Source organism: Sceloporus undulatus, chromosome 6 (assembly GCF_019175285.1).
Source record: "Sceloporus undulatus isolate JIND9_A2432 ecotype Alabama chromosome 6, SceUnd_v1.1, whole genome shotgun sequence".
Lineage (NCBI taxonomy): Eukaryota > Metazoa > Chordata > Lepidosauria > Squamata > Phrynosomatidae > Sceloporus > Sceloporus undulatus.
The window spans coordinates 99565500-99579973 of NC_056527.1; the positions used below are offsets into that span (position 1 = coordinate 99565500).

Sequence of the window (14474 nt, forward strand, 5' to 3'; positions counted from 1 at the left end):
ACCCCAAAGTCTACCTGTAAAGTAGCAGAGTGGCTTTGTATGTGAATGAGTCATTTAAAATCCTCATACATGAAATGAAGGGAGCAGTAGATGGCTTCCCATCAGAATTTGGAAAATAAATGTTAATTAAAAAAATGAAATGAAATAGTCCCTCATAAATAAAACTTCATGAGAGATTGTTTCATTTCATGTATGAGAGTTTTTCATTACTCATATACATATACATGGGAGCCCTGGTGGCGCAGTGGTTAAATGCCTGTACTGCAGCCATTCACTCAAAACCACAAGGTTGCGAGTTCAAGACCAGCAAAAGGGCCAAAGCTCGACTCAGGCTTGCATCCTTCCGAGGTCGCTAAAATGAGTACCCAGACTGTTGGGGGCAAATTAGCTTACTTGCTAATTAGCTTACTTGCTGTTCACCGCTATGATCTTTGGAATAGCGGTATATAAATAAAACAAATTATTATTATTATTATTATATCCACCAGGAAGGTTTTGGAACTGGCTGTTTGGAAGGGGCACATGATGTCTTTAGTAAATTTGGGTGACTTCATTTTTGTTAGGATTGAGCAGATCAATTAAATTTATGGACTCTGTCTTCCCAGGTTCTCCCAAAGCTTGGTGGAAATAGTAGATTCAGCATGCATGCATACAAACACTGAAATGGTGTCAATCAGTTTAAATTTTTTAGGCTGTTTAGTCTATTTTGATCTTAATTTTTTGGTATGGTTTTAGCTACCTGTGGTTTTACTAGTGTTTTTTTTTTCAGTTCTGTATGTTATCTTGAATCTGGGTTTTGAGGGAAAAGCAGGGAGGTATAAATAAAGGTATTCATTGACTAATAACTCCAGTTTGGCCACCTTTCCCATTATGCCCATCAATGCAAGACAAAAAAAGGTCTCATTTTTTCTTCTTCTAACACTACTAATTAAAAAGGCTGGTATATCCACTCAACTTTGGTGGGATGTAGAGTGAATACCTCAGAATACAGTTTAAAGGATCATATTTTTAATAGTGCTTCTGGGGTGTATAGAATGTTCATGAGAAACTTTGTCAGTAGAACATCAGCAAAATAAAATACTTGCTTGAGAAAGTAAATTCCAATTTGGATGGAGCCAGGGCTTAAAGCTAAGAGAGGGGATGTATGACACTTCTTGACAAGAAGGAGCTATAGAGGCATGAGAGGCTGAGAAGTGTTTAGGAAGAAGCAAAACGAAAGAGATAAAATATAAATCCACATAAATATACATTAGAAACTTCCTTTTGAGTGAAGTTTAGGTGGAAAGCAACATGAGAAAAGATTTTGTTTAGAGAAGGGCTGGCATATGGAACCTGTTTCAGCCATTTGCTTCTTCCTCCCCCCATCCCTGAAAGGTGCATTACAAAGGTGCATTTAGAATCATAGAATCATAGAATCATAGAGTTGGAAGAGACCGCAAGGGCCATCCAGTCCAACCCCCTGCCATGCAGGAAATCACAATCAAAGCATACCAGACAGATGGCCATCCAGCCTCTGTTTAAAGACATCTAAGGAAGGAGACTCCACTACACTCTGAGGGAGTGTGTTCCACTGTCAAACAGCCCTTACTGTCTCTAAGAGGTAATGCTTTCTCTCTCGTTCTCTCTATATGTGTTTTGAAGGAATACAAAAAGACTGCTGCCTTTCCATTTAAAACTAGCCATCTTTGAAAATAGCTTTTCTTTAAAGAAAAGTAGCACATTCACAGAACTCCACAATATAAAAAGAATGGGTAGAAAAGATCCAAGGCTGAGCAGGGAATGGTAATGTGAGCATGAAAACTGAAGAAAAACCATGTGAGCAAAACTTCATTAGGGTTCTGTTAAGGGAATACAAAATAAAGAACTTGAAAAATTGTGGGGTTTTTTTTGTATCAAAGATCTCACACTGCTTAGGAGATATAGTAGTAGAAAGCAACTTATCCAGGTTCTGATTCTGAATATATTGTGTAATTAGTTTTGCCCTGGACAAACCTACAAAATTGCACTTTCAAATATATTGACATGCATTGTAACAGTGTCTTTTTTCTTTCCCTTTTTGAAGTAGAGAAATATGCTTGTCTCATGCCTTGATACTTTCCATTGTAAAGCAGGGCTAAGAACTGTGTGGCCCATATGCAGCTTGACTGGAAGGGATTGATGGGAATTGTAATTCAACAACATTTGTGAGGGCCACACATTTCCCTTGTTAAATAGGAATGTTTTGATTTAAACTAGAAATATGAAAGCAGAACATTTAAGGACATGGATTCTAAAGTACTGCTACCATAGGAGCCATACTAGATGCCACAGATTGCTTGTTAAAAATAGTCTTAACTATACAAAGAAGAAAGCAGCAGGAATTGAGATTTCCTAGACCATTCATTTTATTCCAATTCTATTTCAGAATGACCTCAACATTCATCAGCTAACAGAAATGGATGGAAATCAGTCAAGCATTACAACATTCATCCTCCTGGGTTTTGGTAACCTCCTTGAATTGAGGATTTCCCTCTTCATATTATTTCTAGCCATTTACACTTTGTCTATTACTGGGAACCTCCTCATAGTTTTTCTGGTGATAGTTGACCGACATCTTCATACTCCCATGTATTTCTTCCTCATGAACCTGTCCTGTTTGGAAACATGCTACATTTCAACTATTTTACCCAGGATGCTGGCTAGTTTCTTGACTGGGAACAGATCAATATCAGTTGAGGGATGCATCACACAGTACTATTTCTTTGGCTTCTGTGCAGCTACTGAATGCTACCTTTTGGCAGTTATGTCTTACGATCGGTATCTGGCTATATGTAAACCTCTGCACTACACATCTCTCATGAATGGTAGACTCTGCCTCAAGTTGTCATTCACATCTTGGATGAGTGGCTTGTTGACCAACACTATCATTACCTCTTGTACACTAGAGCTTACATTTTGTGGGCCCAATGTAATTGACCATTTCTTTTGTGATATCTACCCAGTGGCAAACTTGTCCTGCAGTAATAACTACTTAGTAAAACTTGTAACTTTTATTCTGGGTCTTATGGGAACAGGCCCACCTTTTCTCCTAACACTGTCATCCTACATTTGTATTCTTTGCACCATCTTGCGACTTAAGTCCAAATCTGCTCAGCAAAAAGCCTTCTCCACCTGCTCATCCCATCTCATTGTTGTGACACTATTCTATGGCTCAATAATTCTTGTTTACATAGTCCCTGAAACAGAAACACTGAAGGAGCTACATAAGACATTCTCCCTGTTCTACACTGTCCTGACTCCTATGCTCAATCCACTCATATATAGTTTGAGAAATAGAGAGGTGAAGAATGCTTTTTTCAGGTCTGTCAGGAAATACAGAAATAGAGTTTCATAAGTTCATGATGCCTAGATGGATCTGCTGATGTGTGATAAAAAATATTTGTTCATTTTTCAAACTTCAGGAAAGGATCAGGAATGTTTGAAGAATTGTTCTAGTTTTCTATATGGAATGATTGGATCCACAGGATGCTGAACAGACTGTCGCAAATGCCGAAAGTGGATGGGGAACAGAAGTGGCTAGATATTTACGTCCAGTTTTGAAAAATTTGGTGTGGGAGCGGGAGGTTGATATTAAACACCGCAGAAATGGTGTACAATGTATTTAGATTAATAATCTCTCTTGAAATCTTCCAGGAGATGCAGTTCATCTTTACTTGGCCAGAGAATATATTGTCCAGGTTGTATGGAACGGTTAGAGGTGGCAAAAAACAGAATCAGAGATGTAGCCACAAGGCTACACTTTGCCCACCTAAACAAAGGAACAGTTGCTCTAAACCATTGGTGCTCAACCTTCCTAATGCTGCAACCCTTTAAAACAGTTCCTCATGTTGTGGTGACCCCCAACCATAAAGTTATTTTCATTGCTACATGTAAATATGTGTTTTCCAATGGTCTTAGGCGACTCCCATGAAAGGGTCATTCAACCTCCAAAGGGATCCTGACCCATAGGTTGGGAACCGCTGCTCTAAACAAAGGGTCAGTTGATCCCTATAATCCCTTTAAAAGGCTAATGCCATCCCTCCTTCCACTCCTGATACTTCTCTCTTTGCTCCATCTTTGAGCCTGTAGTAAAACCAATTATTAATTAGGAACATTATTTTTATTATTTTTATTTATTATTATTAACCTTTATTTATGAAGAGCTGTAAATTTACACAGCGCTGTACATGAAATCTTATTAGTTAGACGGATCCCTGCCCTCGGGCTTACAATCTTTGTTCTCAATGGTAGTAACAAATAACTTTAGCATTTTTTTCTCCATGGAAGAAGTCTCTGACAACTGCAGTTTTTAAAGACTATTTGCATTTTGGGACTTATTTTTCAAAAACATGTATGTGGAATTTTTGCATAGAGAGCAGCATTTTCTGTGTAGGAAGGCATATCTCCTCACATAAATATTATTTTCTGCACAGAAATTACTGTTTTCTGTGCAAAAAATTATGATTTTTGTGTGAAATAAGTGCAGAAGTGTGAAGATTTTTATCATTTAAGAGTCTTTTCATTGGCGTTTCTTGACAGTGAAGAAACAATTTTTCTGAGTATTTTTTAAAGAAAATTTTGAAAATATTATTTCTGTAAGGATTTTTTTTTGTGATATCCATAAATATCCATAAACACAGAGACACACAGAAATACATTGGTTCCACATTCTTATGCTGAACATCTTAGAGGCTTTTAGAACTGAAAAGTAAAGTTTTCTGCAGGACACGTGAAAAGCCTAGCCAACTAGAGTTTGGAAGTAACTTTCTACAAATAATGAGTTACTTATCATAATAACAAATAATTTACATATTGTAATTACATTATGGCTGTAACTTAACAGGGGATACTTTCACTCCTGGTCTGTAAATGTGACTTTTTAGCCATTTTGTATTTATGTCAGTCTGTCCTCACTAGATGTTGGAGGAGGAACGTCAGATGGCTCATGTGCTCACATTTACCTTGTCTTGTGTTATTGCCTTCTGTTTTGTTGTGGGAGTTGTTACTGAAAAACTCACAACAGTGAATACAAAGAATGTGTATTTTCTATCACAGGCCTCAGGCTTATAGCATTTTTTAAAATAATAAAAATAACTTTTTTACTTTCTACCAGAAACTAAGGCAGTGAATTTTAACAATGTAACTCTAGTGTTAGCTAACTGCTAGTTTGGTTAATTAGAAACACAACTATAAGCAATTATTTTTAAAATTTTATTTTCCAAATTCTGACGGGAAGCCACCCACTGCTTCCCCAATTGAAAATAAAAAATTGGTTCTGTGTGTCTATCTCTTTCCAGTTTTAGTTCTGGGAAATCTAGTCACCTGAAGTTTCATGCATATACAATGCACCTCTCAAGTTTTTTAAAAAAATGTATTAATCAATGTTAATTAATTAAAAGTTGAGACCTGCTTTATCTCACAGTGCCACTAGATGTCATTGAGTTACTACAAGGTAGCAAGCACCAGGCTCCTCACAAGTAATACAGGGGGAAGCTGCTTTGGGTCAGGACACCAGGGGCTATTTAAATGTCAAGTCTTTTACACTGTGAGAATGACAAAGATATTACTTCTGTGTAAATCAGATACCTGGAGAACTTTATCTGTCTCTTACTTTTGGCTGTCTCTTTGTATATTGAAACAGAACTCCCACTGTCTGATATGTTGTGGGAGAAGAGGAAGAGGCTGGTTGGGAGATGAATATAGAAGAGAAAAACACCATGATAGAGAAAAACAGTGAAGGATAGTCATATTGCTCAATTGGCTGTGATTTAGCCATGTAACCTGGGGTGCATCTGCACTATAGAAATAATGCAGTTTAACACCACTTGAAGTGCTGCGTCTCCATCCTATGGAATTCTGGGATTTGTTGTTTTTAATAATTTAATTCCAAAATCATGTTGAAACTGAAATTCAAGTTTAATTTTAGTAGGGTTCCCCTTATTCCATACTCTAAATATATGCTAGAAATCAACTGACTTAAAAATAAATTTAATCATGTTACCCATATATGTTAGAAAAATGTCCAGTAAACATTTAACAAACAACATCATTGATTTTAACTAGTTAGTTCCTTCCTTTGGGCTGAAGACATCATAGTTTTATGCCAGTAAAAGGTTCAGGTATCTTCTGTTTAAGAGAGATCAAGTAGAGATGTTGATAGGAGAGGTGGGAATGGGAGGATCTAATGCAGATATCCACAGAAAGTTCAATATGCAACATAAAAGACATGATGGAGGGATTGCAAAAGGCCAAAGGATGATCCAAATGAAGAAACAATGCTAGAAATCTTTGTTCTATTTTCCCACAGAAATAATTCTTTAACACACAATCTGTAAAACAAGTAGGCACCGAATATATTTAGAGTATGGAATGAAAGGAACCCTACTAAAGTCAGTCTGGAAGCCCTTTCTGCTTTCCTCCCATATTTTATAAGATTAGATATAAATCATGTTTACAAATAACAAGAAAAAACATGAAGACATCAGAGGACACAGGTAAGTTATGATGGGCCCAGGACAGACCGTCCCAAAAGGGCATCCTGTTGGTGGCCTATTTCCCTCTGGAGGGACACCGCAGCCGCCAAACCATGCGGCGTCCCTCCGGAGTAAAAAGAACCTGGAAAATCTAGGTTCTTTTTCAGCCGCCGGGTGGATGTCACAAGTGCGCTAATGGAGCACTCGTGACATAAGCGATGCACAGCTATGTGTATATGCAGGGTGTTGCTTATGCCAAAATGTGTACACGGGTGCCAACATCAGCCGTATATGGTGCACCCGCGTAAAATACGGGTACATTGTAATATCACCTTTTTCAATTCTGAAAATGTCTACTTTTTAAAAAGAGAGGGGGAAAATAAAATAAAATAATTAGATTACCTCTATGGCATAAGTAAAAGGTAAAGGTTTCCCCTTTGATGTGATTGTCTAGTTGTATCCGACTGTAGGGGACAGTGCTCATCTCCGTTACTAAACCGAGGGAGCCAGCATTGTCAAAGATGACTCTGTGGTAATGTGGCTGTCATGACTAAATGCCAAGGTGCACAGGATGCTGTTACTTTCCCACCAAAGTGGTACCTATTTAACTACTTGCACTTTTACATGCTTTTGAACTGCTAGGTTGTCAGAAGCTGGGACTAGTGGTAGGAGCTTAATCTGTCACATGGCGCTTGGATCTCAAACTGCTGATCTGCCAACCTTGTGGTTGCCAGGGCCAGAGTCTTAACTGCAAAGCCACCACATGGTCCCTGTACTTCTAGAAATTTTACATCTTTTTTCACCAAGACTCAGTTGCAGTCAAATACTGGCCAAAAATGGCAACCAGAAGTAATATCACTTCTCATGTGTCACAATGCACTGGTGCACTCCTAGCACACACTGTGTGTGTGAGGGGATGAAAATTGCCCGCCCAGTTATCCACCCTTTGTGGAGCAGAAAGTTTGAAGAGTTTTGTCTGCACGAAAAGAATAGCAAGCTGGGTAGCAACACATTCATCAGAGAGTTACAGTCTTCTGATGGTGAGCAAGCACACTGTACTAAATGGGAGAGAGTGTGCTAGGACGTCTTTCAGCATTTGCATGAAGAAAAATGCCTATTCTAAATAAATTTAAATAATAATAAACAGAAGAGCAGAAGCCAGCTAGGGAGGATGATGATTTTTTTTAACTCAGAGATTGTGACCAATATCACTCAAAAAAGGAAGGTTGACTTTCAGGAAGACTGAGTGATCCACCAAATGAACTTTCAAATGGCTATGGTAGGACATCCCCCTATCTTCTCAACCCAGAGTAAGTCATGACAAAATGGAATTTGTGACGAATGCAGCCAATCTTTGTGTCCCTAAATCCAAAATCCAAACAAAACTTTAAGTGGAATCCAATTTTGGTTCTGTTTGCTTCTAGAAACATTAAAAGGGTCTAATATCTAAATGCTCTCAATTCATCTCAGACTTTGGGCTGTATCTGAATATGAAACACATTTCTAAAAAAGATCTTTAATCAAAAAACATATTATGACTTCTTTTGTGTAAGCAACAAAAACTTCATATCCCAAGCAGGGATAAATGGACTCAGGACTCTCTCTAGAATGAATTCTCCCTTTCAAGCAATAAGCCCCATGCTTCTATAATGTTTTCACTTCCTAGATTCAAGGGAAAGAATCTTCAAAAACATTTCTCATCTTAGTTGCTACCCTGGAGATGTATAAAATCTGTAGTCCAAATGTATTTTTCAGTTAAAATTATTGGCATAACAGAAAACATTGCATGGATTAGGGATGGATTCTGGCAGCTCAAGCGAGCGATTCACTTGTCCCACTAACACATGAAATAATCACATCTGTTACAGAAGCAATGTTATTTTGAGGTAACAATTCCCTTGGTTTCTTTTCTCCCTTGACAGAAGCCATTCCTTTCTTTCTCTCATTACTTCAACGAGAGACTGAACACCAACTGTATTGCACTTAATACAGCACACTGCTGGCACATGGCTTTCTACTTTCCACCAACTAAAGACATTGTTTAGCTTTAAATATCAGGAAAAGATGAAAAAATGCACAGTGGTGTTTTAGTGTTCATCACCTAGGACTCCTAGAGCCTTGCACAGTTAACTGAGAGCTGTTCGGGAAGTGAGACAAAGAACAAAAGACCCAAACACAAAGGACACACAAAGACAACTTTGCATGTGGTGATTCCCAAACCCAGAAATGGGGAACGAAAGAATTACATCTGGTATTCAACTTCCAAATGAAAATAACTTTGAGGTAAAGCCGTTTTATGTGAAAGTTCTTCCTCATCGCAAGACATCTGTAGAGTGAGAGTTTTTCCAGACATATATTTTATGAATATGTAGAATGTGGGATTTTGTGAGAATCCCATTTCTCTATATATGTAGGGCTGCAACATGGCAACATGTTGCTTGTTCCAGACCTCCTCTTAGAATACCTTTTGTCTTGGAAATGAAGCATTCAAATACTATTTTCAGTTAGATAATGTTTGTTGCTGTTTTATTTTTCCTTAAACAATGCCAGCTTCTTTGGGTCAGCCTCAAGGATTGCTAACTGGTGTTCCCTAATGAAGCTACTATATTGTCTAATGAACCTAGAATGCTTTATTTGTTGTTCAGAAGATTAAACAATAAAAATGCAATGACCAATGTCTGCTTTCAGATATTAGCAAAGACAAATAATATTTCTACTCTTCACCTTTCTCTTTCTCTTTACACTACATCTTTCTCTTTCACTGTTGCTGAAAGGCATTGTGGTTATTTAGACTTTGTTATTAATCTACAAATTACTTAATTTAATAATTCTGTTAGTATCCCAGCCTTCCTTCAATGAGAGATTGCTTGCATTCCATTCTAATCATTGGATTTAAGAAGCAGAATTATTTTCAGGAAGGTATTTTTGAGTGTTGAAATGAGCAGTGATGATGATTTTTGATTTATAAACTTCAGAAGATTATTATCTGGTTAGCATACGGTAAGTGTATGTTGAAACTTTGGCCAAACTATTGCAAAAAAGGAAGAATTAAAATAACAAGGCTGTCTCTATCAGTTTGTAAAGATGGGGAAATCAGATTGTTTTCTCCCATATTTGAAAGTTGTGAATTGTGGCAAATTCTTTAAAAACAATAAAGAATGAATGAATACACAATTGCTCCCCTGTTTCATCTTGCAACAGCTATGGTTCCTTGAACGGTTGTGAAAGCATGCTGATCTCAATCAGCTATATACTGTATCATAGGTCAGTTGCAAAGAATGTAATGCTGCATAATAACTGCCTTTAGAATTCTGTTTCCTCAAACTCCAGGCTACATCTTATCCACCAGTGGTAGCCATAGTTAATTGTGGCAATTTGTGCAAAATGCATTTCACTCCTCCCAGTTTAATTTAGGTGTACACCAGTTTATTTGGCAGAATGAAATAGTAAGACGTTGAACTGCACGAATTATAGAAAACAGAAAAACTCTTAAAAATATTTTCTTACCCCCTTAATATTAGACAAGTGTTGTGTGAGAAGGATAGGTCTATTAATGACTATTAGCTCAGCTAGTTAAGCAAAACTTGTCTGTTTCAGGACAACTTAAGAGTAATTATTAAAGAGCTTACAACAAAGAATGGAACATAAAGTAAGATCAATGCATTTTAAAATTTATTCCACTCCAGAAATGGCTATAATTTGCAATGTTAAAACTAGAAATTGTGGCAAAGAGGAAAATGTGATCTTAAACAAATCCCATCCCTCCAGTATCATCAGCTGTCCTCAGGACCACCAAAAACGTAAAATGGAAAAGTCTGAGTCTGGTTGTTCAATGGAGGGATTAAAAATTCAGTTGTTGTTGTGGCTATTCTACAATTCAAACTTGCTTTTAAGATTGATCTTTCCAGTTTACCAAAGATGTGTACATGACAAATTAATATGATGCTGCTGGTGGTGCTGGTGATGATGATGATGATGATGATGACAGCAATTATATTGGGTGCAATTGGGTAATTTAGATGCTTCACGCAAGGTTGTGGGCTTTGTAGAGAGGCATATCTGTGGAATATCTGCATCTCCAGCAGCAGCTTTTAAAGTATAGTAGTTTATATATTTTATATAGATATTATATTAGCTCTGTGCAGTGAAAAAGTGGCAAAAAGGTGATAAGGACAAAGGATTAAAGGGATGCACAAAACGGACATCCTACCCTGAATTACTAAGAAAAAGAAACCATATCTTTCTTATTTTTATTAAAAAGCAACTTTAAATAGAATGTTTCCAAGTTAGAAATTAACAGAATGCATATATGTTCCAGTCAACCTGTTTGTGACCCATCATAATAAAGAAACAATTTGCATAATCATTTACTGTATATTTGGGAATGGATTTGGGGAACTAGGATATGGCAACTGTGAGAGAGAGAGAGAGAGAGAGAGAGAGATTCAAGGTGCCTGATAAGGTTAAGGGACTAGGAGGATAAGGGATAAATTCTTGTTGTGTACTTTCAAGGCATTTCCACTTTAAGGCATTCTATCACCTAAGGGAAACCTATCCTGGATTTTTCTTGACTGGGAATTTGAAGCCTGGTCATCAAAGTTCTGAACCATTCTGTCACAGATTCCCTGAACCACTATGCCACAAACAAAAATGAGGTTGGAGGGAAAGACCAGGAATTAAAAAAAGGTGTAGAGGAAAACAGAAACAGTACTGGGAGGGGACACAGGGGTTTGCAACACAAGTGAACCTGGTACAGCCCAAATAGGTATCAAGATGGAAAAGAAAGGAGGGACAGTGACAGAACAATGTAAAAGAAAGAGTTGGGGTGGAGGAAAGAAAAGAGAGAGAGAGATATGGAATGAAGTACTATCACTAGTATGTGTGTATATAAACATACATATAGATAAAACACATTCTGATTCATACAATCAATTATTTCTTACAGCAAATGGTATATAGGATGAATCAAACAACTATTGGAAGCTTCATTCTTCTTGGATTTGGAGATCTTCCAGAAAGACAAGCTCTTCTCTTTCTGACTTTGCTTATGATCTACATGATTACCATAGCAGGGAACTTCCTCCTCATTGTGCTTGTTGTAGTTGACTTGCACCTCCACACCCCCATGTACTTTTTCCTAGGGAATCTGTCCTGCTTGGAGATCTGCTACACCTCAACTATCCTACCCAGGTTGCTCTTCAGCCTTTTGACTGGAGATAGATAAATTTCTGTTAATGGTTGTCTTGTGCAATACTATTTCTTTGGTGTCTTTGCATCTGCTGAATGTTATCTCCTGGCAGTAATGTCGTATGATCGGTATATAGCCATATGCAGACCACTGCATTACACTGCTTTGATGAACAGCAGGCTTTGCTTCTGCCTTATTACTGGTTCTTGGATAAGTGGTTTGCTGAGTAACACAATCATAACGTCTTTAGTGGTGCAGCTATCATTTTGTAGCCCTTATGAAATTGAGCATTTCTTTTGTGATCTTGCCCCAGTGTTACAGCTTTCCTGTAGCAATATACATATAGTGGAACTTGTAACTTTCATGCTGGCATGCATGGACACCCTAGGCTCTTTTTTACTTACCTTGATCTCATATGTAGTAATCATCATCAACATTCTCAGGATCCAGTCCAAAGCCATGAGGCAGAAAGCCTTCTCCACTTGCTCATCCCATCTCATTGTAGTAACACTTTTCTTTGGCTCTTTGATCAGTGTCTATATTGTTCCAAAAACAAGCACACTGAAGGAGCTACATAAGATTTTCTCTCTCTTTTATACTGTCTTAACACCTATGGCCAATCCCATTATATACAGCTTGAGAAATAGAGAGGTAAAGGAGGCTCTATATAGAATTATAAGTAAAGTCAGCAACATGGCTCAATTTCCTTAGCTCTGGGATGGTTTTATTGGCTTTCTGTGCATGTTTCAACTAACAAGGAAGCAAAGAGTTGCCTCACAAGTTCAGTATGTTTTGATATTCTTTGTTTCTGATTAGCTTAATCTTGTGGTGTCTGGAGGACGGAGGCCTTTAAGCAATGAGACCAAACAAATGTATGGGGCATCTGGTTAGTGAAATTCTGATGTAGTGAAAATCAGCAATGTGTGAGATGCCTTTCACTTAGTTAGGGGAAGTATGGCAGCAGTAGGAAAAGACATGCGAGTTTATTGCATGCACTTTTCAGCCTGATCTGGGCATGGGACACGATCAGGCTGGAATGGGGAGGAAATGAATTTTATCGCGCACGAAGATACTTCTGTGCTGCTGCCCAACCATCACCCGTCCCTAAGCTGTCCAGACACTGAACTGGACAGTCCAACCCCACCAACACTAACAGTCCAGAATGATGATGTGTTGGAATTAAATAAAAATGAAAAATTCCTTATAATGAATCCCATTTCCCAATAATGAAGGCATGACTAAGTTGTATTGTGGTATAACAAACAATAACTCCATTCTGAAGTTGAAGGCTTTCATGGTCGGCATCCATAGTTTTTTCTGGGTTTTTCAGGCTATGTGGCCATGTTCCAGAAAAGTTTCTTCCTGATGTTTCTCTGAAGATGCCAGCTACAGATGCTGGTGAAACGGCAGGAAGAAACTTTTCTGGAACATGGCCACATAGCCCGAAAAACCCACAAAAAACTAATCATTCCTTTTGCAGTTTAATGATAACCTTACCTTTTAGTTAAAGGACTGTAACCTCACTGACTGTTGGAAAAGGATTATCACATAGTTCAAGTTCTGACTTGTTTGGGGGCTCTTTCAGTCAAGGAGGGTATGGAACATAAAAACACGTATGAGAAGACCATTATAAATGTATCTCAGTCAAGTAACAGAAACAGTAATTGATGTTTTAACAACATATTTTAAAATTAATATTGTTTTATTAATATGTTTGGGAAGTGGTAGTACTTGTTGCTGTATGTGCTACTTTAAAAAAAATCCAAATGGCATTTTGCTAATCACACAATATTATGGACCATTCCTCCCCCTCTTTTTAGTACTAGTAATATTGTAATACAGTATATTGTATTTTATCTGGATAATTTGTTTAACAATTGCTTTGTATATTAGATATTTTTAATAGTTTTATTATTCCTCTCTCCCTCTATGTCTGTGTATACATATATATTTTAGGTTGTACATCTTTGTCAGGATCCTCTGTTTTTGGTTGTTTTATCTATAAAGCACCCTGCAGAATTCCATGTACATACTATCAATAACTGGTTTAGATATCCATGAACAGTTCAATGTACAGCAGCCAGAGATACCATTCAAGAATACTCAGGGCCAAAGAAGGATGGAAATGAAGAAACGCTGCTAGAAACCATTGATCTACTCCACACTGAAAACATTCTGTACCACATAGCCTGTGAAACAAATAGAGGAACAGCATGTTAAAGTTTGGAAGCTCCTTGACATCAGTGAACTAAAGGCACACATTGGAGCACTGTTGTTGTAAGGATATATCATGGATAGCTTGAAGTACTGTCTTGGTGTGGATATATAATTAGTAACTTAAACCCCAGACAAACTTGGCATGAGCAATGGTAAGCCTGACAACTCACAAGGCACAGGAGATTCAACAACCAGGACACACGAACAGTTTTGCTACCCTCTGTCTATCCTGCTTTAACAAAGTCCAGGTGTCCAAAATCTGTGAGCTGTGGTAGGAAGGAAGCCAATTTCAGTGCTGGAAAGGTGTGTGATCAACAACAGGAGAGATCCTGTTTATTGTGCAGGGAACAATACTTGCCCAGAATTACGGTTCCCTGCCCTCAGGCTTACAATCTAAAAAGACATGACACAAAGGGAGAAGGGAGGGGTGGTGGGAAAGGGGATCAGGTCCAGCAGTTCTTCTCTACCTCTGATGCCTGGACCAAGGGAGATGAACTGGAAGGAGGACTTTGCTTCTGAATGGCGAGTTAAAATGAGGCATCCTGGGGCAAAGAGGGGCTCACCCCTCGGAACACTTC

The 14474-nt window shown here is 37.9% G+C and overlaps 2 protein-coding genes across 2 annotated transcripts; both read left to right on the forward strand.

The window, feature by feature from the left end:
• The first annotated feature begins 2431 nt into the window (after window positions 1–2431).
• Window positions 2432–3373, forward strand: LOC121935174 (olfactory receptor 10A7-like). The gene has a single exon (XM_042476401.1). The coding sequence runs from the start codon at window positions 2435–2437 to the stop codon at window positions 3371–3373; it is 939 nt and encodes a 312-aa protein (XP_042332335.1). The 5' UTR covers window positions 2432–2434.
• Window positions 3374–11451: 8078 nt separating this feature from the next.
• LOC121933669 (olfactory receptor 11L1-like) lies at window positions 11452–12390 on the forward strand. The gene is given in 1 exon segment (XM_042473652.1): window positions 11452–12390. A coding segment is annotated over 1 exon segment (939 nt).
• Window positions 12391–14474: the final 2084 nt, after the last annotated feature.